The sequence below is a fragment of the Erpetoichthys calabaricus genome, chromosome 17, assembly GCF_900747795.2.
Source record: "Erpetoichthys calabaricus chromosome 17, fErpCal1.3, whole genome shotgun sequence".
NCBI lineage: Eukaryota > Metazoa > Chordata > Cladistia > Polypteriformes > Polypteridae > Erpetoichthys > Erpetoichthys calabaricus.
The window spans coordinates 85980944-86008672 of record NC_041410.2 but is presented as its reverse complement, the minus strand read 5'-3'; the positions used below and the strand labels follow the sequence as shown (position 1 = coordinate 86008672).

Sequence of the window (27729 nt, the reverse complement as noted above, 5' to 3'; positions counted from 1 at the left end):
TCACTGTGTCAATAAAGACCCTATAATGACCATATTAATTGATTTGCGTAATCATTATGACTTTAAACTCTTCATTCTCTAATTCCTCCACTGCTGTTTCACTTTTAACATTTATGACAGAACATAACAAACTATGAGATTGTTCCCTTTTTAATTATCATTAGGGGATCTTCACTACCAGGCCCAGTCACCTGATGAAGGGGCTCTGGTTACGGCTGCAAGATCTTTTGGCTTCGTCTTCCGGGCCCGCACTCCAGAAACCATAACAGTGTATGAGATGGGTGAGCCAGTCACCTACCAGCTGCTTGCAATCCTGGATTTCAACAACTTCAGGAAAAGAATGAGTGTCATCGGTAAGTAGATATGTTGATAATATTTCTCTCAACGTTGGAAGTAATCGGCAGAGCATCACGATAATCCACTACCGATTGGGGTTCAGTTTTAGCTTGAGACTTCAGCACAGATTTTAAATCTACATTGGGCACATCTTTGAAAAGTTTCATGTTTAAGATATTTCAACTCCAATTAGCGGCAGACCCTCTGTATCCAATAACAACTAACAAGAGTGTGGGAATCTTTAAGTGACTAACAAAGGAGTAGGAATCATGTCATCTGCTGGTGTTGCATTCATTTGTACTGGGGATCTGTTTGCTGTCAGTAGCAGCTATCAGAGGTTAAAACTAGCAAAATATGCAAGATGGTGTAACTGCTGTCAAGATAAAATTAATACAGTAAAATAATTTGTCACGCAAAATGTTTCTTCATTTTAAGATAAATGAGTTCACAAATCCGCCAATGCTTTTTAATGGTGTGTACAGCACAATCTGTTCGAGATATCCCAATGAAAATTGAACCATCTCAACAAATTTCTTTGAAGAATAAGCATGCCACACTTCAGCAAATTTGGTCCACGAGGGGCCAAGTTGTTTCATGCAGATGGACAGACAGACATGGACTATTGCAATAGGTGCTTCGTGCATTACATGCGAACGCACCAATAAATAAACTAAACCAGCAAACCAAGCCTCCACATGCATGTGAGTGTTAGGCCATGCAGACATTTTTGTCCTTGTTCCTTACTTGATTTGATTAATATCGATTTGTTGACAATCTTGTGTTGCAATTATTTCCTTCATGTGTCTTCTTGCATTCTCATAAATTTATTTGCATAGCTGAGAAGAAGAAAGGACGTCTTTTAAAGTCATTCATTGTTTACAAATATATTTAATGTAAAAATGTTGCAGTTTTCTTCTTCAATTCAATTATTGCGCTAGTTGAATATTCCTTGGCCATAGCAAAAGGAAGCACTTGAAATGGGCACGTTGGACACATCTACTGAAACGTGTTCAGTGTTTGCATTCAGATTGTTCAAATGGACAATTTCATTTTTAGTTGGTTCTGGTTTTTGTAGTTCTCGTAATAACCCTCTAAGTTTCGGACATAAGAATCTGTTATTTCCAATAGACTCTAGCTGCTGATAAAACCTGCAATCCAATTGGCTGTCCAGTGGAGCTGTGGAAGTCTCGATATTTTCTTGCTTTAACCCCTGTGAAGTAATCCATTTTAAGCTAGACCTTCAAAAGAAAAAAAATTTTTACATGAAAGCCTTTTTCATTTAAGAATTACAGGTCCCGAACTATTCAAGGCTGCTACTTCTGGTTTGGCCCAATGATGAAGGCTTTTGCAATTGTTTGACCCTCGCTTGTCCCAAGAGTACAATTTCGGTTTAGCATTTTCAGTTCTCTGTCACTCAAAAAACACATAACTAGCACTTTGTTGTTTTTTTCTGATACAGAAACTCTCTCAGTGGTCATAAAGTTAAGGGGCCTCTAGAATTAACAACTTGGAGGTTAGAAAACTTTCCAAGAAGGCTTCAGAATTGCTGGCAACTGTTGGCAGCCTGCAGATTAAAGTCAATGAGTTACCAGGCGAGGCCTCGGCCTCCCGCGGCCTTAAATTGGAGTAAGCGGACTTAACAGCGTTGTCTTATGTTGGTATGGTAATTGAATTTTTAGAATTATAGCAGTCAAGAGGGGCGAATGCAGCAATACAAATAACTAAAGAACCTCAGAGTGTTACATTCGAGACCCAAATTTCTTACAGTCTTTGTTGCCGTAAAAATCTCTGCCCACTCAATAAAATAAGAAAGTCTTCCTGAACCTGATTCAGTGTTCACTACGGACACGTCACTGAGTGGATGGCAGGAATGTTTGACACAGCATGATGTCAGATGACTGGTAAAAGAACAGGAGCAATGATTAAGCTTCATTTTGAATGACGTAAAATTTGAAAAACTTCCCGAAACAGCACCAAATACCATGTAACCTGCTGAAGACCCCGACAGATAAATGCCCAATGTGGATGCAGTGCTTCCAGTCGTACCACTATACAGGCTTTTTCATCAATAATGTGTTCTCAAATGATGCGTTACTGAATAATGGTTGTTAGATGAATCCAAATATTAGGTGCCCATTGATCATTTCTATTCAAATACACACTCCCCGGCCACTTTATTAGGTACAACTGCTTGTTAATGCAAGTATCTAATCGGCCAATCACATGGCAGCAAGTCAATGCATTTCGGGCTGTAGACGTTGTCAAGACCACCTGCTGAAGTTCAAACCGAGCACCAGAATGGGGAAGAAAGGGGATTGAAGTGACTCTGAACGTGGCCTGGTTGTTGGTGCCAGACAGGCTGGTCTGAGTATTTCAGAAACTGCTGATCTACTAGGATTTTCACACACAGCCATCTCCAGGGTTTACAGAGAATGATCTGAAAAGGGGAAAATATACAGTGAGTGGCAGTTCTCTGGGCGAAAATGCTTTTTTGATGTCAGAGGAGAATGGCCAGACTGGCTTGAACTGGTAGAAAGGCAACAGGAACTCAAATAAGCACTCGTTACAACCGAGGTGTGCAGAAGAGCATCTCTGAACACATAACACGTTGAACATTGAAGCTGGTGGGCTACAGCAGCAGGTGACCACAGCGGGTGACACTCCTATCAGCTAAGAACAGTCAACAGAGACTACAATTCACAGAGACTCACCAAAACTGGACTATAATAATAATGCATTACATTTATATAGCACTTTTCTCAGTACTCAAAGCACTATCCACACAGGGAAGAACCGGGAAGCGAACCCACAATCTTCCACAGTCTCCTTACTGCAAAGCAGCAGCACTACCACTGTGCCACCTGTGAGGACTATAAAAGATTGGAAAAATGTTGCCAGGTCTGATGAGTCTCGATTTCTGCTGTGACATTCAGATGGTAGGCTCAGAATTTGGTATCAGCAACATGAAAGTGTGGATCCATCCTGCCTTGTATCAATTGTTCAGCATGGTGGTGGTGGTGTAATGGTCTGGGGGATATTTTCTTGGCTCACTTTGGGACTCTTAGCACTAGCTGAGCATCATTTAAATGCTACAACGTATCAAGTGTTGTTGCTGACCACGTCCATCCCTTTATGACCGCAGTGTTCCCATCTTCTGATGGCTACTTCCAGCAGGATAACATGCCATGTCACAAAGCTCAGATCATCTCAAACTGTTTTCTTGAACATGATATGGAGTTCACTGCACTCAAATGGCCTCTACAGTCACCAGATCTCAGTCCAGTGGAGCACCTTTGGCATGTGGTGGAACGGGAGATTCGCATCATGGATGTGCAGCCGACAAACCTGCAGCAATTGAGTGATGCTATCATGTCAATATGGACCTGAGGAATGTCCCAGCACCTTAACTATGCCACGAAGGTAAAAGGTGGTCCAACCTTATACCAGCGTTTCTCAACCTTTAAGTATTTGCGACCCGAGTTTTCATAACAGTTGTAATTGTGCCCCACCTAACGTTTTTTTGAAAGGAGCCCACTAATACAAATTTGTTCATTTTAAATTAATGATATATCATAGATGCATATTTTATTATACGTAATTAACTTTTATCAACATTTATCTAACTGTATATTTATTTTTCTAGTATCAGAATGTAGTTTAAGTTAATTTGTTTTGGTTTCAATAGATTTTTGTTTTCTTTTTTTAACATCTTCGCGCCCCCCTTTTTGTTACTTTGCGCCCTCCTAGGGGGGCCCGCCCCACAGATTGAGAACCACTGCCTTATACTATCAAGGTGTACCTAATAAAGTGGCCAGCGAGTGTAATCCTATTATTTGCAAACCATGTCTCAATGCTAAACGTTTCTCATGGAAAGTCACCATCTCAGAGTATACACCTTCTTTCCGACAGGTTCAGGATCTGACGTCACATAATACCTTTTGACTTCAGGGTGACTCCAGCAACATCAGCCAAGGTCTACGCAAGCTCACGGGCAGAACGCACACGACATGGTCGTTTATAACAGAACTAAATTCTTAATCCAGATCCTGAGGGGAGGCTCTGCTTACTTAACAAGTGGAAGAAATCAAATTATTCCATACCCTCTCGGCAGCGGATTTAGTCGAGCGTCTTCTGTTTAACTGGATATGTGTACCGTATGTCTTAGGAGCAAAGTGAAACCTTCAACGATTGTTCTTTCCTTTCAGTCAGGAATCCCAAGGGACAAATAAAGCTGTACTCCAAAGGAGCCGACGTTATTCTCTTTGACAGGCTCCATCCATCTAATGACGATCTCATGGAGACAACGTCGGACCACCTCAGCGTAAGTCACATTTTTGTGTCTCCTTATCATCTTGAACAGTCCTGACATTTTCACAGTTTGTAGAAATGGCAGGCTGTTCAAAGCCTCTTTGCTTTAGAGAGAATTTACTTGAAAAAATGTAGTTCTGATGTTTAGAGTATTTATTTCTTCTCATGGTAGAGCAACTCAATGAATACATTACATTAAATACAGGGGAATGAAACAAACGCTATGTGACTTTTAACAAGACTAAAATAAGAATACTACAACCCAAATCAGAAAAAGTTAAGATGGTATGGAAAATGCAATTTATAAAAAGAAAAACGGCAGTGATTTGTAAATTTACTTTGACTTTTATTTCAGAGTAGATGATTGTGACAATAAGGGTCCACTCCAAACTCCCTCTTTACCTTTGGGAGCCTCTCAAACCCAACACCGTCGATCGTTATGACTGAACTGAGCTGACTAATGGGGGCAAATCTCACATGGAGGAAGGGGATGGTGGAAAAGTGCAACGGTGTTTTTATTAAAAGAATCAGAACAAACCAAAAACAGTGTCCACAGTGCAGTGCTTCAAAAACATCCATAAAAAAACAAGTGAAGAGTGGGGGGATAAAAACCACCATAAATAAATCCATTAAAACTAGAGGTTAAAAAGCAGTCACTGGCTTCTCTCGATCTTAGCCCACCTCCTTCTTCATCTCCCCGGCTCACCCATCACTCACACAGCCAGCGGAGACTCAGCAGCCATGAACTTCATTCCTCCAATCCCCGTCTTGGCTGCCTCCAAACCAGGCAGCCAGATCTTCCGAGATCAGCTCTCCTCCCGTCTTCCTTCACACACCCGCAGTTGTACCTTGGATCTATATGGAGGTCATCCGCCATGGTCACTCCACCCGACAACACTATTCAGTGGGGTGAACCAGCCCCTCGAGCGTTGCAGCCTACGCTCTTTCACAGGGCCCCAGCTCGAGCTGCCTTTCCTCCCTCTAGGTGGCCAGATTGTCCTCCCAAGACTGCTCTTTAATTATCTTTCTATCTCTCAACAATTTCGTTCCATCTATTTCCTTTCTTTTATCCTTTCCTTACTTGCACTCGCGCTTCTCATCTTATTCGTGGGGATGTGGTACAGGTGTGGCAATTAGCCGCTCCTGGCATCATTTACGGACACTGATGATTCCTCACCTGTGTACTTAAGTGAGGAAACACCCGCGCAGCATTGTGCCCTGGATCCGCTCCAGCCACACTACCATGCCCCCCGCCTTAAGCTGCGAGTGCAGTGATTAATTATTTAAAAGGAACTGAGCCGTGGACCTCATCTTACCACAACGAAATGAACCCAAGATATTTGTCTTAATCAGCATTTCATTTGCCGATACACATCCATTCCTGCATTTCAGGCCTGCAACACATTCCAAAAAGAAAGTTGGGATGGGGACAAATTTGGGCCAATAATGAGGTGAAATAATGATGTGATTCCTAACAAGTGATGGTAATCAGGATTTGTTATCCACGAAATGCAGAGTCTTTGAGGAGCAATGATGGGCAGAGGATCTCTGGTTTGTCAAGAAATGCGTGAGAAAATTGTTGAAATGTTTCAAAACTATGTTCCTCAAAGAAAGATTGGAAGGTATCTGCATATTCCTCCCTCTGCCGTGCATAATACCATTAAACGATTCAAGGAATGTGGAAGAATTTCAGTGCGTAAAGGGCAAGAGTGCTACCCTATGCTGAACATCCATGATCTCCGACCCCTCGGACGGCAGGCACTGCATCAAGAAGCGTCACTCGTCAAGAGCTGATAGAACTATGTGGGCAAGGGAATACTTTGGCAAACCTTTGTCAAACACTACAATACAGAGTCACATTCTCAAATGCCACTTTACCGAGCATTAAAGAAGCCTCACGTTAGTGGCGTCAACTTCTCTGAGCTTAGTGGCATCTGGGATGGACCATCACACAGTGGAAGTGTGCATTTTCGTCAGATGAGTAAGTATTCCAGATTCTATTTTTGGAAGAAATGGGACACCGTGTTCTCCGGACCAAAGACGAAAAGGACCATCCATACTGTTCTAAGCAACAAGTCCAAAAGCCGAGAGGTCTGTCATGGTGTGGTGAGGGGTTGTGTTAGTGCCCTTGGCATTTATACTTTTATGATGGCAGCAGAAAAGTACCTTGAGATTTTAGGGCCGTCGAGATGACATTTTTCCTCCAGGGATGTCCATACATTTTTCATCAAGACAATGCCAAACCACATTCTGCACACATGACAAGAAGAGGGTCCAGGTACTGCCCCCAGTAGAGAATGTGTGGAGAATTTTGAAACGAAAAAATGTGACAACGACGACCCCGTACTGTTACACACCTTGTTGTGACAGAAACAACGCTGCTGAAAGAAGGCACATGGAGTCTCAGGAAGGCAGCAGAATCAAACTTTATGGCGTGCTGCATACACGGACTCAAATCAAGTGAGATGAGCAATTAACAAATTCAGTGAGCTTACATTTATTGCAATTCTTACCACTTATAATAATCCTTTTTAATAAAATCCCTGTGTGCGTCCAGGTGTCCGTCTGTGTGTCTTCTGGTGAAGTGCGCATGCGCGGGGCACGGTGCGACACGCGATATTACTGTCAGAGAAAGTTACAGGCGTTTGAAGGAAATACAAACCAGTATTACTGCGAGAGGAAATTAAAGGTACACAATACAGTGACGCATATTACAGCCACATACAAGCCAGTATTACTGTCAGAGGAGATTAAAGGCATATTACCGATGCGCACGGCTGTATTACCGCCAGAGAAAATTAAAGGTATATTATGGACGTACAAGCCAGTGGACGTACAAGACAGTATTACTGTCACAGAAAATTAAAGACACACAATACACGGCGGCAGCCCACAAAGAACGGTCAGCTCAGCAAGTAAACATCAACAAAAGAAAGACTGAACGACAAAGAAAAATACGACCAACAAACAGAATGAGGTCCCTTGCCATTTAATATAGACTGTTCCTACTAATGTTTAAGCACTACTGTTCTAGCGCCCGTTATTGTAACGGGCTAAATGACTAGTAATAATAATAATTCTTTACATTTATATATACAAAATATTCTCCTCCTTCTAGCGCTTCCCATCATTACCAAATGTTCAAACCCACCGTTACTTGACCGAAACTGCCGTCATTACCTTATACCCTATGCAGGTGTCTGAAACTTATTCAATGATCAAGAAGAACACAACTTAAGTCGAAACCAGGAAGATCCCCAAAATGAGACAATGTGCTGTTCGAAAGAAAATTACTTGACGTCCAAGCATCGCTCATTGTTGAAGTTTTGAGCAGATGCATTACTAAAACAATGGTCTGCTTAACCCAGCGTTTCTCAGCCTTTAAGTATTTGCAACTCGAGTTTTCATAACAGTTTTAATCGCGCCCCCCTAACGTTTTTTTGAAATCCTAATAAAATGTATTCCTATATTTTTTGTTGCTGATACACCGCTACAAGTTTAAAATTTCCCTACGAATAGCGAAATTACGCCACATATAGCTCCTTTTTTGTTACTTGCCCCACAGTTTGACAACTGCTGGCTTAACCCTCTTTAAGTACACAGTGTCCTTGACTAAAGTTTTTGAGCTTAGCAACAAGATACTGGTGGTTTGTTTGCAGCTGAAAAGAGAAAACGAATAAAATATGCAGCCAAGGGCTTTTTTACGATTTAACCCTTACTGTACTAGCGTGCATTAGGATATAATACTTATTTTCATATCTGAGGTGAGACACAAAAATAACCAGATTGGTAAAAAAAATAAATATTTATTGATGAATTACAGCATTCTAAACATTGTCACCTTCTATATACTCCCCCTCACGATCTCTACACCGCTCCATATGTATCTTCCATTGATTGAAACAGTGCTGGAAGTCTTCTTGCTTGAGGCTCTTCAACAGGCTTGACGTTTCTGTCTTCACTTCATCCATTGAAGAAAAATGTGTTCCCTTCAGGTCACTTTTGATTTTCGGGAATAAGTAAAAATCATCCAGCCATCCATCCATTTTCCAACCTGCTGAATCCAAACACAGGGTCACGGGGGTCTGCTGGAGCCAATCCCAGCCAACAAGGCAGGAACCAATCCCGGGCAGGGTGCCAACCCACCGCAGGACACACACAAACACACCCACACACCAAGCACACACTAGGGCCAATTTAGAATCGCCAATCCACCTAACCAGCATGTCTTTGGGTTGTGGGAGGAAACTGGAGCGCCCGGAGGAAACCCACGCAGACACGGGGAGAACATGCAAATTCCACGCAGGGAGGGCCCGGGAAGCGAACCCGGGTCCCCAGGTCTCCCAACTGCGAGGCAGCAGCGCTACCGACTGCGCCACCGTGCCGCCCATAAGTAAAAATCACAGGGTGCTAAATCGGGCAAATAGGGAGGATGATTGAGGACAGGAATGTTTTTGTCAGTCAAAAACTGCTTTACGGAAAAAGCATTGTGAGTGGGAGTGTTGTCTTGGTGAAGCACTAGGGCTACCAGATTAGAAAATTAGAAATACGGGACACTCTTAAAAATCTCTCTCTATATTACTATATATTGTAACAAAGGTGCCTGACCTGACACAGATTGGACACAGGAGGCACGTATAAAAATAAAGAAAGTTTTATTTTTTTTTAGCTGGAGGGCACGTCTTCCGCGTAATCCCTCCAGCCACAGCACAGTCCAAAACAAGCACAATCCAACATAACACTCCCTTTTGGCACCACCACCACTCCTCCTCCCATCAAGCTTTGTCCTTCTCCTCCCAACTCTGGCCCTGGAGTGGTGGTTGCTGGCTCCTTTTATGGCCCACCCTGAAGTGCTCCAGGTGCTTGATCACCTGTTTCCAGATGCACTCCTGGGTGGGGGCTGAAGATTAGTCCAGCTGGGTTCCGGGACCCATGCAGCGCCCCCTGGCGGCCACCCCAGATCCCAACAAGGCTGTGGATAACTCCATCTCCCATGGAGCCTTCTGGGAAGCTGAAGCACCACCGTCAGCCAGGGAGGCTGCCACCAAGTGTCCTGGGGGAGGTATTGAGACACCCATGTTTGCTCCCCTGGAACATACATCGATGGGGCGTCCCGGCCGGGCATGGGACCTGGCCGTCTGCCACAATATATTGTGATACTAGGGGCTGCTGTTGACCCGTGAACCCCGCAGACAAACGTTCAAGACACCAGGTAAAAGTACCAGAAATAATTTTAATTTCTTCTTTCTGATATTGTGCCACAGTAGACACCACAATCACCACCATAAGCCAATAAATCAGTAATAATAACAATAAAGATCCTCCTCTCCTCCCAGCAGCTCCGTCACTCTACTTCCCAACTCCGGCTCAGCTCGCTGGGTTTCCCATAGTCCTTTAAATAGTCCTTGACCCAGAAGTGCTCCTGTCCTTCAGTTCATGTGATTCACTACAACAACAACAACAACAACAACATTTATTTATATAGCACATTTTCATACAAAAAGTAGCTCAAAGTGCTTTACATAATGAAGAAAAGAAAAATAAAAGACAAAATAAGAAATTAAAAAAAGACAACATTAGTTAACATAAAAAAAAAAGAGTACGGTCCGATGGCCAGGGTGGACAGAAAAAACAAAAAAAACTCCAGACGGCTGGAGAAAAAAATAAAATCTGCAGGGGTTCCAGGCCACGAGACCACCCAGTCCCCTCTGGGCATCCTACCTAACATAAATGAAATAGTCCTCTTTGTAATTAGGGTTCTCACAGAAGGACTAGCACTTCCGGGTCAGATGAAGACTTATATTTTTTCTTCAGTACTTCTATTCTTCCGTCCCTGTGACTTGGAAGTACTTCTGGGCTATAGGGGAATTAAACATCCCTGCGTCCCCCTGCAGCGTCACACGGCGGCTCCCACGGTATCCAGCAGGGTTGTGAATTCAAACTCCATCTCCCATGATGCCCTGCTGGAATCTGGGGCACCTCTATGCTGCAGGGGAGACGCCATCTAGTGGCCTGGATGTGTCGGCTGGGATGAAATGCCGGCCGTCCATCACAATATATATAAATTTCTACATGCCCCCTACACACCCAGACCAATATATTATATAAAAGTAGAGACATAAGTTAAAAACATAAAGCAAAGATTGTAATGGGTTATGAGGAAAATAAAAGTAAAATCATTTGAAAATTATTTAATACAAGCTAAAAAAAATTCTGTAAAAGTGAAATCATTTGAAAATATTTATTTAATACAGACAACAGAGAAATATTATTATTATTATTTAATACAGGCAGTTAGAAAAAAAGTGGGCCGTGGCAAGTAGTAAGAACCCACTTTGCTGACCGTCACTGTATGTTGCAATGCTAATCCAGAACTGCACAGTAGCGCGGCTGGAGAGCAAAACGATAAGAGTGTCGCCATCCTCAGCCAATCAGAGCAACTGAACAAGCCGCAAACAAGCAGCAAACACTCGTTTCCTTGTTACATTTGGGTTATTTTCATCAAGAGAATCTGAGAAAAGAAAGTATAATTACTTATAAAGTTACGACTAAGTACCGTTTGAAATTTGGAAATGAACTAAATATGGGACGGGGAAAAAAATGATCAAATATGGGACATGTCCCGTATATAAGGGACGTCTGGCAACCCTGTGAAGCACCCACCCCCCCCTTCTTGACCTGGGCGTTGAACGTCTTCTACATTTTCTTGTCCTTCCTTGAAACATTTGTGCCACTCAAAAACTTGCGTGCGAGACAAACTGTTATCACCGTACACTGTTTTTATCATTTCATAAGTTTCTGTGACCATTTTGTTCAATTTCGCGAGAAATTTGATGTTGATTCGCTGTTCAATTTTTTCGCCCGACATTATTGCAGCAAATTGTGTAGCGATTGTTGTGCAAATACTGACTGGGCTATTCACAGGATATACCTAGCTGGTCGAGGTTTGAGGGGGCGTGTATGGGGGGCTATAGTTCAATGATTCACGTCCGTCCGACCTCCAGACAGTTTTCCAAGAAAGCCTCAAGCCCAGTCCTGTTATTTTTGTGTCTCACCTCATATGCTTATGATTCTCTACGAATATATGCAAATCGTCAACTTTAATAATATTCTTTTCTACAACTTTAAGATGTGTTTACAGGAAGAATGGGACAAATTGACACCTGAAACTTTCATCGCTTGGCATCCTCGGTGCCAAAACGTCTTCTTGAAGTGTTGCGAGAGGAATAGTGACATTACAAAGTGCTGAATGCTTTACCGTCCTAACGTTCTTTTTGGATGGTGTTGCAGGCCTGAAATACAGGAATCGATGTATATGAACAAATGAATCAAAGACAACCCGACAAAATGTGAAATATCTTGGGTTCATAATGTCTGCAGTGAAATAAAAGTCAAAGTACATTTAATAATCACTGCATGTTTTTCTTTTATTCGCATTTTCCATACTTTTTCTGATTTGGCGTTGTAAACCCTGCATACAGGGTTGTGGTCTGAAACGAGGCACGACCTCCAGTCAGAGGGGATGTCAAACTTGATGACTGCATTGCTAATCTCGTCGCCTGAGGATGTCAAATTACACGACTAAAGCTACCTGACTCCGTGCCCACTTTCAGGCACAGTTTCACCTTTCCAATAATGTGCTTCCTTGACAAAGCCAGCCTGTATGACTACGTTCCAAATTTCGGCGAGTTCGGCCACAGTCATGGCTCTTTATTTTCTAAAATAGAACCCATCAGACAGATGAAGCTCTCTTGTGTCTGGGACGTTCTTTATTCCTCGAAGCTGCGTTATATGCATTGTACTTCTGGGTGGGCACTCATTACTTCTAGACTCTCTCTCTCACACACACACACACATGTTCATTCAGATTGTAGCAGCACTCCTTAAATGGACTACAAATCCCAGCAGTCTTGGTAGTACTTTGTCATTGATCAGTTTCAGGGGGTTGCTCGGGGACACGGACTTTAGAGACACTTGACTTTGGGGTGTTTCTACCATAGCCAATGTCAAGAATGAGAAAGACCTGAATGTTTTCAGATTAAAATATGCTTCAAATATTATTCTGAACATGAAAAATATTTATGCCCTAAAAGAAATGTAACTAACTTTTATTAAATAAAAATGTTTTTCAAAATGGTGTTTTGTTTTTTCACTGAATCAAGTATCTCGTGGAAATGGTTTACGATAGAGAAATTCCAAATTTTAGAAATGGCTTCAGCACACCTAAATCTGTAAAGTACGCCATTGGGGTGCAGACCCCCGTGCAATGCAGCTAAAATGGGCCTCCTGGTTACACATGTTACCCGATTAAGTTTCATGTCATGTTTAAATAGCTATCTAGTTTGGGGGGTCGGGGGGGGGGGGGGCTCTTAGTCTTATGAGAGAATGGAGATTTGGGTGTGAAAAGACAGAGTGTGAAGTTTGAAGTCTCCATCTTATCTTTGGCTGAGATGACATTTTAGGGCCTTTTCTTTTCATTCTATTATAATTCTTAAGCATTTTTCATAAATATGCCCTAGCTAAGTATTAAAATGCCAAACTGTCAGTCACGTCACTTATCACGTGAAATCAGAAGTCGCTCTAATCCTAAAGCTACTTCAGGGGAATGTCAGCGAAACATATGGAGGCTTTATGCTGCTGTCAGACGAGAGTCGAAATGCGGAAAAGCCTCCCGATTGTGTGATTACTCACCATGCAGTCAGGGCTGCTTTTATCCTTTCTTATTAATAATATTGGATTCACTGACTACATTGATGTTACATAAGACTTTTAAATACTCGGAGATAATTAAGAGTGAATCAGATCGTGTGAAGGCTGCTGTGGAGGTGGAGGCAGACAGCACACTGCCGCTCACAGCTCGCTTTTCTTTTCTTTGCAGGAGTTTGCAGGAGAGGGGCTGCGGACGCTGGCGCTCGCTTACAAAGATATTGATGAGGACTACTTGGCACAGTGGCTCAAGAAGCTTCATTTTGCCAGCATCTCATTTGACAACCGGGAGGAATGTCTGTCAGCCTTATATGAAGAGATTGAGCAGAATATGATGGTAGGCTTATGGATGCCTCTGCTCTGACACTTGGCCACTTTCAAAGGGCACACGTCCTCTGGGACTGGGATGAAAATATCGGGGTCATTTTCAAAAGTCATTCTTCTGCCTACCACACCTTGTTAGGACATCACAGTGCCTCCATAGTGGCTACCTAAAATAGTCGGGCCTTTCCCTTCAGTGGCCATTACTTTGGATGAGAGTCTCGTGGTAGCGTAATAAAGCAGGAAAAACCACGAGGGTGCCCCATAGGCAGATTCCTGAGGCAGGGACACTGCCTGCTGATTTCATTTCAAATGCTCTATTGGTTCAACTCTAGGCGTATCAAAACATCACAATTTTGGGTTATCTATTTTTTCATTTATGTTGCATTTTCATTTGATTGGATAGGAGTAAAAGTGTTTGTGTGTCTGACTGTAGCACTCTTTACAGAGGCAGACACACGTGAAAGGCACTATATGAGAGCGATAGATAATGAAAGGCACTATATGTGATAGATAAAAACTGAAAGACACTATATATGAGCGATAGATAATGAAAGACACTATATGTGATAGATAGATAAAAACTGAAAGACACTATATATGAGCGATAGATAATGAAAGACACTATTTGTGATAGATGGATAAAAATTGAAAGACACTATATACGATATATTGTTGATTTTATAGTTGATTCTAACAGGATCACATAGAAACGTAAGCACTTTTCTATGGCTGTTTAATACAGGCTTTAGTAAGGCAATACGGATATCCGATGCTGTCTGTAAAAAGGCTTAGCGAGATAGATAGATAGATAGATAGATAGATAGATAGATAGATAGATAGATAGATAGATAGATAGATAGATAGATAGATAGATAGATAGATAGATAGATAGAGTGCATCAGGAAAGTATTCACAGCGCATCACTTTTTCCACATTTTGTTATGTTACAGCCTTATTCCAAAATGGATTAAATTCATTTTTTTCCTCAGAATTCTACACACAACACCCCATAATGACAACGTGAAAAAAGTTTACTTGAGGTTTTTGCAAATTTATTAAAAATAAAAAAACTGAGAAATCCCATGTCCATAAGTATTCACAGCCTTTGCTCAATACTTTGTCGATGCCCCTTTGGCAGCAATTCCAGCCTCAAGTCTTTTTGAATATGATGCCACATGCTTGGCACACCTATCCTTGGCCAGTTCCGCCCATTCCTCTTTGCAGCACATCTCTAGCTCCATCAGGTTGGATGGGAAGCGTCGGTGCACAGCCATTTTAAGATCTCTCCAGAGATGTTCAATCAGATTCAAGTCTGGGCTCTGGCTGGGCCACTCAAGGACATTCACAGAGTTGTCCTGAAGCCACTCCTTTGATATCTTGGCTGTGTGCTTAAGGTTGTTGTCCTGCTGAAAGATGAACCGTCGCCCCAGTCTGAGGTCAAGAGCGCTCTGGAGCAGGTTTTCATCCAGGATGTCTCTGTACATTGCTGCACTCATCTTTCCCTTTATCCTGACTAGTCTCCCAGTCCCTGCCACTGAAAAACATCCCCACAGCATGATGCTGCCACCACCATGCTTCATTGTAGGGATGATATTGGCCTGGTGATGAATGGTGCCTGGTTTCCTCCAAACGTGATACCTGGCATTCACACCAAAGAGTTCAATCTTTGTCTCATCAGACCAGAGAATTTTCTTTCTCATGGTTTGAGAGTCCTTCAGGTGCCTTTTGGCAAACTCCAGCCGGGCTGCCATGTGCCTTTTACTAAGAAGTGGCTTCCGTCTGGCCACTCTACCATACAGGCCTGATTGGTTGATTGCTGCAGAGATGGTTGTCCTTCTGGAATGTTCTCCTCTCTCCACAGAGGACCTCTGGAGCTCTGACAGAGTGACCATCGGGTCCTTGGTCACCTCCCTGACTAAGGCCCTTCTCCCCCGATCGCTCAGTTTAGATGGCCGGCCAGCTCTAGGAAGAGTCCTGGTGGTTTCGAACTTCTTCCATTTATGGATGATGGAGGCCACTGTGCTCATTGGGACCTTCAAATCAGCAGAAATTTTTCTGTAACCTTCCCCAGATTTGTACCTCGAGACAATCCTGTCTCGGAGGTCTACAGACAATTCCTTTGACTTCATGCTTGGTTTGTGCTCTGACATGAACTGTCAACTGTGGGACCTTCTATAGACAGGTGTGTGCCTTTCCAAATCATGTCCAGTCAACTGAATTTACCACAGGTGGACTCCAATGAAGCTGCAGAAACATCTCAAGGATGATCAGGGGAAACAGGAGGCACCTGAGCTCAATTTTGAGCTTCATGGCAAAGGCTGTGAATACTTATGGACATGTGCTTTCTCAATTTTTTTATTTTTAATAAATTTGCAAAAATCTCAAGTAAACTTTTTTCATGTTGTCATTATGGGGTGTTGTGTGTTGTGTTGTGTTTTCTGAGGAAAAAAATGAATTGAATCCATTTTGGAATAAGGCTGTAACATAACAAAATGTGGAAAAAGTGATGGGCTGTGAATACTTTCCGGATGCACTGTAGATAGATAGATAGATAGATAGATAGATAGATAGATAGATAGATAGATAGATAGATAGATAGATAGTAAAATGCTGTTTATGAAACAGAAAGTTAAAGGAACTATAAGTGAAAAGAACAGAGTGAAAGGCACTTTATGAGAGAGAGTGAGAGAACAACAAACAGTCAGCTAGCTGACTCCTCCACCATCTTACAGCAGATATCTAAATGCATTCCTATGGCTGTGCCTTCAAGCTTCAGTATCCGACACACAGATTTCCGTAACTGACTCTCACGCGCTTTAAATAGACAGACAGTAGATAGATGAAGGTGATATTGACCTGATTCAGGGCCCAGACTGAATTCCTAGAAGGCCAAATTAAATGAGGTGGTCTTTTTTGCTTGTAGCACTAGGAAGAGTATGAACAAAAGGGGTGACAAAGCTATAAAGAAATAAACTAACAATTAACAAGTCCCTGTTGCCCTGATAAGACTCAGGTCTTGAAAATCTTTAGTCGCCTTTAAGTACATGAACAGGCTCATCTTTCTTGGTCGGACTCGTCTCCTGACCCCAGGAAGTTTTAGGGATTTCCTGACAGAGTTTCCCTGTAGCAGGCCCGGGTGCTCCTTAGGCCTTGAGCCCTCTGTTACCTTTGAACAGTTGGGTCTCTCCAGTCTGATTGATCAGATGCCAACATACATGGCAGCCATCACAAGAGCTTGGTAGGACTTCTGCTAACTGGTCCCAAGGGATGTGGCTGGATGTTGAGGATAAACTATAGAACAAAGAACAAAATGAGAGCTTGCAAATTCCACAATTAATCTCCCAGGAAGAAATAAAGACACAATGTGTGCACCTTCTTAAATGAGAATGATGTCATTCTTCAGATGGGTGAATGTCCAAAGGTGATTATGATTATAATAGATGGTGAAGTATGTATTAATAACGTATGCTTTTATTTTGTTACCTGCTAGTAAACATTAACAGGCTAAGGAGGTAAATTTTATTTCATTGGACATATCGATTGTTTCTTAATTCAGTTACTAGGTGCCACTGCCATTGAAGACAAACTACAAGAAGGCGTTCCGGAGACCATCGCGTGTTTAAATCTTGCCAACATTAAGATCTGGGTCCTCACAGGAGATAAGCAAGGTAACAGCTCTTCATGTGTAATTTTAGTTGTTTTTGGTAATGTTCCCTTTTATAATTGACATTGATACACAGATAAGTAGATCAAAGAAGAGAGACAGACAGCTGGGTAGAACATGAAAGGCGCTATAAGATGTGAAATGGATGGACTTTCGCTAACCTCTCAACAGGTGCCCTGGTGCTCTCATTTCATACGTCATCAGTCACAGCATTAAAAAGCAATATTCATTCTGCTGGTGGTATCGCTCCATCGGCATTGAGCACAAGATGGTGACGTCGGAGAAGACAAGCTTCCTAACAGAGTCCTATGGATGTGCTCATCAGACGAGTTAAGTGGGTGTTCAGATGTTCACTCAGCAGGGGATCTGCAATAAAACATTCAAATGTTTGAGGAAAAATTGCTATGGGGGAATAAAAAATGACAGCCAGGACATTAAGGGGAAGTGTATTATTGAATGAGTGTTTGCGATGCAATTCCTGATAAAACAGCTTCTCCCCCTTCATGCCCATTTGGCTCATGGAACACTTCATGCAGTATGGAAGCTCAGGCTGGCACAAATAAACAGCTGTAGGTTTGGGAAGGTGGCAAATAGAAACGGCAGGCGATAAGAAAGTAGGTCAGGTATTCTCCGCATGTGAAGCTGTACGGCAGAATCAACCGGAATACTTGGAACTGGTTTACTGGCGGCCTGCCCAGCAGGTGGCACTGCACACAACCTGATCTCCTCAGCCCGTTGTATCGAGTGGACAGCTTTTCACAGCATTTACCTCATTGTGTCCCCATTGAAACTAGGATGACAAATAATTTCTGCACAGTTTTGTTTTTTCCTTCCCACTTCGTTGTTGATTTTTCTTGAATTTGGTTTCTTCTTGCAGTACTGGGGTGTTGTACCATGTTAGCCATTATGCATGTAGTGAGAAGTCAAGCAAAATGACACCTTTTATTGGCTAACTTAATAAGATTACAATATGCAAGCTTTTTGAGGCAACTCAGGCCCCTTCTTCAGGCAAGACATAGCTACAGTATATCTGAAAGGCATCTTATCGGGTAGTCACCGTGTCTGGGTGGGTTTCCTCCCACAGTCCAAACACATGCAGGTTAGGTGCATTGGCGATTCTAAATTGTCCCTAGTGTGTGCTTGGTGTGTGGGTGTGCCCTGCGGTGGGCTGGCTTCCTGCCTTGTGCCCTGTGTTGGCTGGGATTGGCTCCAGCAGACTCCCGTGACCCTGTAGTTAGGATATAGCGGGTTGGATAATGGATGGATCATAATAATAAATAATTCATTACATTTATATAGCGCTTTTCTCAGTACTCAAAGCGTTATCCACACAGGGAGGAACCAGGAAGCGAACCCACAATCTTCCACAGGCTCCTTTCTGCAAAGCAGCAGCACTACTACTGCGCCACCTGTGAGGACAATCATATCAGGTAGATAGATAAATGAATACATATGAAAGGAAATGAATGAGATAGACATGAAAGGCAGTATCCTAAACGGACAGAGAGATAAATATGACAGGTACTCCATTAGATTTCTCTAGCGCAGCAATAGCAGAGCTCCATTCCTCCGAGCAGCAGCTCCCCACTGACTGCCGGCTATTGAATGCTGGGAGGTTCATTGTACGTCTATATGAGGCCCGGCAGGGCTCCTTCTAGGCTCATCGCCATTCCCTCACTAATCCTCAGTCTGGATGGAGCACCTCACTCATGTCTTACTCATAAAGCATAGACTCTTTTTATTGATTTGCAGTCTGCATGTTTTCAGATGACAGACTTTTATCGGTCAATTTGCTGTTCGGCCCGTCTTTGCTCAGAAGAGTGGGAAATAAATAATCCGCAGATCTGAGAGAAACATTTGCCAACGGCCCCTCAGTGAACGACAACAACATTCAGTCAGTCATTTTTCCAACCCGCTATATCCTAACACAGGGTCACGGGGGGTCTGCTGGAGCCAATCCCAGCCAGCACAGGGCACAAGGCAGGAACAAACCCCGGGCAGGGCGCCAGCCCACTGCAGGACACACACACCCACTCACCAAGCACACACTAGGGACAATTTAGGATCGCCAATGCACCTAACTTGCATGTCTTTGGACTGTGGGAGGCCTCGGACTCTCCCAGGGCTTCATGGGGGTTGGAGTTCTGTGCAGCTCTGTGGGGTTCCGCAGGCACCGCCAGGGGGTGCTGCAACAGGAGCTGCTGGTCCCTTTTGGACACTGGTTTCTTTCGCCTTACCTAAAAGTGCAGCCGGATGTTAGCAATCAACCACCTGGAGCCCTGGGGGAGTCTGAGGCACCACTGCAACCCAGGGGTGCTGCCATCTAGCGTCCAGGTGAAGATATTGGGCTTCCCAGCCTTGTCCCCCTGGCAGATGTGGTGAAGTGGCGTCCCGGCCAGGCATGGGCCCCGGTCATCTGTCACAATGTTCAGCAGCAATTAAAGTAAACAAAGCCTTGCACGATGAAGCAAACAATTTGCACAGGTGTCCCAACTTCTTCTGATTACTTAAAACCCCTCTGTGTGTTCTTAAAGCAGAGTTGGAGCAGACTGTGTTACTACAGCCTCTGAAGGACTACTTGGACAATTTTCCAGTGATAATGGCAAGAGAATTAACAAATAAAATGAGACAGAGCATTATTACCCTTAGAAGTGTAGGCCTTTCATTTAGAGAAATAAGAAGCAGGGCCTCCTTAACAGCACCATAGGTCCCCAGGCAAAGTAGTGTGCTAGGGCTGCTGCTTTAATAGCAAAACAGAAACATACATTGGCATCAGGAACATCGTGGGCCACCAGCCGGTGCCCTTATGTTAAGATGGCCCTGAGTCCAGTGGTGTCCTACACAATCCAAATGAAACTGGAAACTGGAAGAGACTCTGATAGGAGGAGATGTGGCAAAGCCAAAGTGAGAAGCCAGTCAGAAGAGTTTCTGAGGGTTACCAGCTGGCGTGATCACAGGTGCCACACAGCACAGCAACTTCAAGCACAGCCTAATAGTGCAGGTCAAGAAAAGCAAGGTGTCACTTTGTAGTGTGAAGAGGAGATTTGTGCTGCAGTTTTGACAGGGCGAGTGGCAGTAAGAGAGCCATTCCTTAAAAGGGCAAAATAGGGCATTGAAATACTGACTGTGGACCACTAGAGATGGGAAGAAAGTCTTATGGGGCGATGAATCAAACTTTGAAATCTTTGGTTGATCATGCAGGATGTTTGTACCCCGTCGTGTTGGTGAAAGGAACGGTTCCTCAGTGTGTGACACCAACAGTGTGCCGGCCTGGGGTTCTTTTACTGGAGGCAGAGTTGGTGAGTTGCATAGAGTGACTGGCATTCTGAATCACAAGGGTTAACCACAGCATTTTGCAGCACCACGCAGTACCCTCTTAGTCTGCGTCTGGTAGGTTTTAGTGATTCATCCTACAGCAAGACAATGACTCAAAACTTACCTCCAGGCTATGTGAGAACTATAAACTGTGTGCATTGCCAACAACTGATGTGCTCTAAACCGGTAGTGTATACCAAAAATACGTTTTTAAAATGTTTCCAGTGTTTTTCATGTGATGCTCTAAAGCAGGGGTCGCCAACTCCAGTCCTGGAGGACCACCGTGGCTGCAGGTTTTCATTCTAACTCTTTTCTTCTTTGCTGATGACACACAGCTGTATTTATCAATAGCACCTGATGACCCCGACTCTGTTGTTTCACTAACACAATGTCTTATTTGTGTTTCTAAATGGATGAATAGTAATTTTCTCAAGCTAAATAAAGAGAAAACAAATTTTAGTGATTGGCAATAATGGATATAATGAGGTTATTAGAAACAAACTTGATGCATTAGGATTAAAAAGTCAAGACGGAGGTAAAGAATTTAGGGGTAACTGTTGACTGTAACCTGAATTTTAAATCGCATATCAATCAGATCACTAGGACAGCACTTTTTGTGAATTCATTTTAATTGACTTCTCTTTTAAGATTTATTCCTCTGAATGGCTTTATTTCTTTCCTTAAATGGCACCCAAAGAGAAATGAAACGTGAAGTGAGGGAGCCAACAGAACACCAACTAAGTGAGGGCCTCAAACTCCAACCAATTTCACTCCAACCAGCTGCTTAATGAGGTGCCGAGTCTTGTCGTTAATGAAACCCGTTCTTTAATTCCGTGGCTTGTTCCTGCTCTCGTGGTGCATTAGCAGACATTTACGAAACTGTTGATTTTCTCTTTTCTAAGAGCAACTGTTAAAACGACTTGTGGACCTGAGCAGATCGGCATTCCTGAGGCCTTCACCTTTCTTTATTTTCAGATACTGTGTGATGGTCACCAGTTGTTTTGGCTCATTTTATATCTCATTATTGTTTTGCTGCTAATTAAGGAAAAAGAAACAAAGGAACAAGTCCATGAAAATTAGTTCAAAAGAAGTTAATTAGCAGCAAAAACAGGTCACTAATTAAGAAAAGGGTTAGAATGAAAGCCTGCAGCTGTGGTGGTCCTCCAGGACTGGAGTTGGTGACCCCTGCTCTAAAGGACAGACAGAAGTGCTTTTTTATATATGGCTCAATATATCCGTTCTTCCATTTTCAAACAGCAGTGAGTGCCAGTGAATATTTTCAGCTGGTTTTGACTTTTTTGATTATTTGTAAAGCAGACGAACCCTGAACGTGCTAGTGATATCTCCAATAAAAATGATGTTTCATGGTAGTTAGCAAATCAATAACTACCTAGGAGTTTCTCTGTAGAATTGACCAACATAAATACAAAAGTCACTGGGGTGTTATTTACTTATTTATTTTTTATTTCACGTTCTCTTTGTGCAGAAACAGCGATGAATATTGGATATTCTTGCAACATATTGACCGATGACATGAATGAACTTTTCATCATATCAGGCCATACAGCACTTGAGGTGCAGCAGGAGCTCAGGTAAGGAAGTGCAGGGCTTTTTATTATCCATCCACCCATCCATTTTCCCAAACCTGCTTTATCCTGAACCTGGAGCCTATCCCACCAAGAACAGGGCCACAAGGCAGGGCAGGCTACCACTCCATCATTGTGGGAGCTTTTCATAATTCTGTTTTTTTAAAATTTTTAATTTTGCAAGAACAATAGATATCTTTAATTGAGTTTTATATTGTTCTACTGTGCTTGCCAAGTTTGCTTTATTGCCCCATTATTGTTTTAAAGAGGAGTTCCAGACATGGCAAAAAGGGGGGTGTGAAGCCTCCATACAGAACCACAAAGCAAACCAGAACCTTCATCGACTCGTCTTAATGCAGCCTCACCCTTAGGTGGCCAGTCCCTTACTGCTACCTTCAGGCTTTGGCCTGCACACATCCAAAAAAATGAATTGGTTTGAAAAATTAGAAACACAAGCAAAAGTCCAAAAATAAATCAAAATGTCTTAGCGTCCCATTATTTGATTAGTTTTTTTGTGTCATGAAAGGTTTCACTAAACATTAGCAAAAGATGGAGAGAGCTGATTGGTTGGGTGATTAATGTTTATGTTACAGAAATCTGAATGCATGGAGTAAAATTCGGGTGTGGCACACATCATATTGAATTTTTATGCCCAAAATGCCAGTGATCAAGAACCAGCTGTGCCAGATATGGCAGTAAATCTCAGGATGCAGTAATGTGAACACCCACACCTTTGAAATGTGGGCGATGAAGAGGAGTAGCTGCAGGAACACCGGTGGAGTCATGGAGGGTGGGAGGGGGTTTATGAGAGATAACTCCAACCAGTCCAAACTTGGGCCTCTGGAGTTGGAAAGCCACAGTGCTAACCACCACACTATTATGCCCTCCTCAAGACTGTCACGCTGTGCCATGGACACAGATTAGATGTTTGACGTGGATTTAGATGGTTTTATGTAAGGTAATTAGAGCAGCTTTTCTAATCTTAATATTCAGTCATTATGAAGGACACTTTCCTTTGGACTGAAGGATTCATTGCTTTTCTCTTTTTTTTTTTGCACGTCTAATGTTTTCAAGGAAAGCAAAGGAATGCATGCTGGGTTCAAGCAGAGACATCGGCAACGGCCACACGTTTTCTGAAAAGAAGAAGAACTCAGATTCCGTGTTTGAGGAAACCATCAGTGGCGAGTATGCCTTGATTATCAATGGGCACAGCCTGGTAAGTGTTTCCCACTTTCCCGTATAATACACTTTTATAAAGTGCACAGTTGGCTGACTCACTCACTCCCTCACCAGATGTTTGGCTGGAATGCACATCGATGGCAGTATGTATTGCTAAGAAAGGACATGGCGCTATATAAGTTTTCAATTGTAAAAACACTCCCTGCAATCGAAAAAACTAAATACCTCAAAGTCAAAAAAATTTTGAATGGTTTGATTGAAATTTGGTGATGTTATAGAAAAAAGAAAGTTACAGGAGTTATTTATTTTATTTGTCAGTAATTATACTATAAGGAGTAGGCTATGCTAATGCGCCACATAACGTGCTCGCCACAGTACTGAGGTGGGACTTGCCATTTTATGGAAATAAAGTCTGGGCGGGGTACACAAAGAGTAGCACTGACCAATAGGGTGAATGGACAACCGAGGAAGGGGAGCTGTCCTGGACAGGAAAAAGAGACGGGATCAAGTTTGCTGTGTAGAGTGAGCTGTGAAGTGGAAGGAGGGGAGATCGGTGAAGCTCACGGAAGATGTGGTTAGCAAGCACGTTATAAAACATGACTCTGGGTGTCAGGAGTTCTTGCTGTGTATGCAAAAAGGGCGGAACTGAGAAGAACAGGTGGATGTGGTGTCCTCCGCTCCAAGACAAGCTGGGATCGATGGCATACCTTGGTCCGTTTAAATGATCATACATCTCAGTTAAGGGGTTCCTAACGGCCAGGACAGAGAGGGGGGTGGACAGTGTATAAAGTTCATTTTGTTATTTCTTTACTCCTATTCACTTATATTTGCAGAGGTGAGCAATTGATTGTCAGAGAGGTAGCTGTGAGAGAGAATGATAAGGGCTGTTGTAAAAGGTTCAGTGTCGTAACCCTGAACAACAGGGCAGGCGAGATAGAGAGAGACCAAAGGAACCTGTAGAAAATGGGAGGACCCCAGGGGTGGCAGCAACCATGGGGAGGGCAAGGGCACCCTGGGGAGTGGTGAAGACCAACTGAGGTGGCAGCTGTGGGACTGCGGTTGGTGGCTGAGGTGGCAGTTTGGATCTCTGAGGTTACCAACTAAGTTGGCAGACCAGGATGTGGTGGGCTGTGTACTTGGGATAACCGATGCCCTGACATTGATGGGGAGAGGCAAAGAACAGAAAGAGTTTACCTCTCAGCCTGTGGGATTTTGAACATATTTATTGAATGTATTTGTTTGCACCATGGACATAGTTTTGTTTTTATTGGCATGATTTTATAAACTTAAATTTAGTGAATGCACTGTTGCACTTTGGGGACACTTTAATTCTTTGTTATAATTTCTCAACATTTCGGAGCTGAAAGTCTCGCCTGCCTCAGCACTCATCCTGGCCCATCTCAATACCAGATGTCCCAGGACAGAGGATAGTATCCATGGCTGTGGTCACTAGGGCATTACAATTAAATATGCTAAAATGAGATATTATTAAACATTAGTAAAAGCAATTATCAATCAGTATGCTGGATATTACTCTCCACTACACCATCTCTGATATGAGAGAGAAAAAAAGAGAAAATCCACAGAGTGAAAGTGAAAACTCCATCTTGGAGCAGGCACCTCTGAGACAGCTGTGCTAACTAGTGTAGGATCAGTACTAAAATTTTGACTTCAATATTGATACCAACTTTTCATCCTCAGTAACAGTTCCGAAACGGTTCCAAAGCAAATAATGGATAACTCCAAAACCCTGCGTCTTACTTAGGCCTCCATGGTGTGCCATGCTACGCACCGCTGCCCTCTCCATAGCTGTGTAGTCCCAATCACGTAAATGCAATAAGAGGGTGGGTACCCAGTAAAGTCCTGATTGCATTAAATCAATAAGGGGATTGTAACCCAGTAAAGTCCTGATTATGTTAAAGGAGTGAGAGGGTGGATACCCCATGAAGTCCTGATTACCTTAAAGCAATAAGAGGGTGGGTACCCCATGAAGTCCTTCCTGACTGTGTTAATGTAGTAAGGGGGTGGGTACGCCGTAAAGTCCTGATTGCGTTAAAGCAGTGAGAGGGTGGGTACCTCATGAAGTCATGATCGCATTAAAGCAATAAGGGGTAGTGAAGGCCTAGATCATGTTAAAGCAATAAGAGAGTGGGTACCCCAAGAAGTCCTTCCTGATTGTGTTAATGCAGTAAGAGGGTGGGTACCCTGTATAGTCCTGATCACATTAAAGCAATAAGAGGGTAGGTACCCCAAAAAGTCCTTACTGATTGTGTTAATGCAGTAAGAGGGTGGGTACCCTGTATAGTCCTGATCACGTTAAAGCAATAAGAGGGTAGGTACCCCAAGAAGTCCTTCCTTATTGTGTTAATGCAGTAAGAGGGTGGGTACCCTGTATAGTCCTGATCACGTTAAAGCAATAAGAGGGTAGGTATCCTGTGAAGTCCTGATTGCGTTAAAGCAGTGAGAGGGTGGGTACCCCATGAAGTCATGATCGCGTTAAAGCAATAAAGGGGTAGTGAAGGCCTGATCATGTTAAAGCAATAAGAGAGTGGGTACCCTAAGAAGTCCTTCCTGATTGTGTTAATGCAGTAAGAGGGTGGGTACCCTGTGAAGTCCTGATTGTGTTAAAGCAATAAAGGGGTAGTGAGGTCCTGATCGCATTAAAGCGATAGGAGGGTGGGTACCCTGTGAAGTCCTGATTGTGTTGAAGTGTGTAGTTTCATTTTGTGAGGTCTAGTAAATGGACGTTTTTTTCAAGCTTCAGGTGGGTTTGGTGGCGGGGAATTGAAAGGAAAGCTGCCGTTTACCTCCAGTACCAAAAGCTGGTACCATACCGTTTTAAAATTTGCATTTTATTAAATGTTTTTCCAGTACCTGAATACCGCGCAAGCCTAGTGCTAACTACGACACACACCCCACCGTATCTACTGTAGGCGAAATGCCAAAATATCTAATTTGACAAATGCATACTTTGGATGAATGCATTGCAGAACATCTGACCCCTTTCTCAATGGTAGTGCTCAGTAAATGAATGTTGCAAGAGGCCTACAGCAAGTCATATCATTAAATAACCAATCAACTGTAAGCTATCAAAAACGTATCGAGTCTGTCGCACTACACATGACATTCGGAGCTTAGGCTTGCACATTTTGAAGAGTTTCCGCTTCACAAGTGAGGCTGTATATTAATATGTGCCCTTTGAGAATCGGGGGCTAATTGAAGAGACTGACTTGTGCGACATGCCTCACCAGAGCAATTTGCAAGCTTACAGTGCCACCTTAATTTTTCTTGTATGCTTCCCGTATGGGGAATACTTCATTAACAATTCAGAAAAGGGGAACTGGGAATACTCTGTAAATGAATTAATAATGAACCAGTTAAGCAGAGATAACACGGTTATTCATAAAGGATCTGAGCGAGTGCCACGTGACCTTTGAAGCTGCACAAGTCTGTGCAGGCCGCCATCCCTCTGGAAATTCACACTGCAGCTTGTCACGAGGATCAATGCAGGATTTCCATTCAGTAACTCGCCAAAGCGTCTGATCGCTGGCCTTGTGCGTCTGATTGAGCGTTTGCCGCCGCCGAAAGAGGATCATTCAGTGTCTGATCAAAGGCAGATGCAGTAGTACCAGACGCCCACTCGGTCGATGTAGACCTTGCTACGATTTTTTTTTTTCTCCTTTCAGTCAGGCCGTCATGATTTTTCACTGAGCACACAATATAATTTAATGCTGAAGATTAAAAATTTCTTTATAGATTAGCTACTGGAACAAAGGAAGAAAACCTTATTATTGTGTTAGTGTATAAAAATCTGAAATGACACGTCTGTGTTGCCCTGCTTGTCATGTTGCTTTCACAGCTGGCATAAATAGATGGCAAAAAATTTTCTTCCCTAACCAATGCAGTGTAAAAAGTGCTATATTCGTGCCTGACCCGGCACAGACTGGCACATAGGCACATGTAAAATGAACAAATACTTTTATTCTTCTTCTCCTGTGGGGCACGTCTTCCCCGTGTTCCATAAGCAGTACGCAGTCCCGTCACAGAAGCACAACAAAGTCACAACAACTCTCTTCACCACCACTCCTCCCGGCAAGTATTGTCCTCCTCCTCCTCCCGACTCAGGCTCTCGGAGTGGTGGCTGGCTGGCTCCTTTTATCAGGCACTTCCAGGTGTGGTGAAAACACTGCCCATAAGGGCTCAAGAGTCCCAGCTGGCACCCAACAGGACTGCACCCAACTCCAATTCCCATGGAGCCCTGCGGGAAACCGAGGCACCGCTCCAACCCAAGGTGGTTGCCATCTAGCATCC

General features: G+C 43.1%; 1 protein-coding gene across 4 annotated transcripts in view; it reads left to right on the top strand.

Moving 5' to 3' along the window:
- Window positions 1–27729, top strand: part of atp8b4 (ATPase phospholipid transporting 8B4) — a 258238-nt gene that overhangs the window by 206061 nt on the left and 24448 nt on the right. For all 4 annotated transcript variants that reach the window (XM_051920877.1, XM_051920878.1, XM_028822519.2 and 1 more), the window contains 6 exons: window positions 165–353; window positions 4542–4657; window positions 13523–13687; window positions 17231–17342; window positions 22140–22245; window positions 23314–23455. In XM_051920877.1, coding sequence (XP_051776837.1) covers window positions 165–353; window positions 4542–4657; window positions 13523–13687; window positions 17231–17342; window positions 22140–22245; window positions 23314–23455 — 830 coding nt within the window. The remainder of the gene's footprint in view (window positions 1–164; window positions 354–4541; window positions 4658–13522; window positions 13688–17230; window positions 17343–22139; window positions 22246–23313; window positions 23456–27729) is intronic.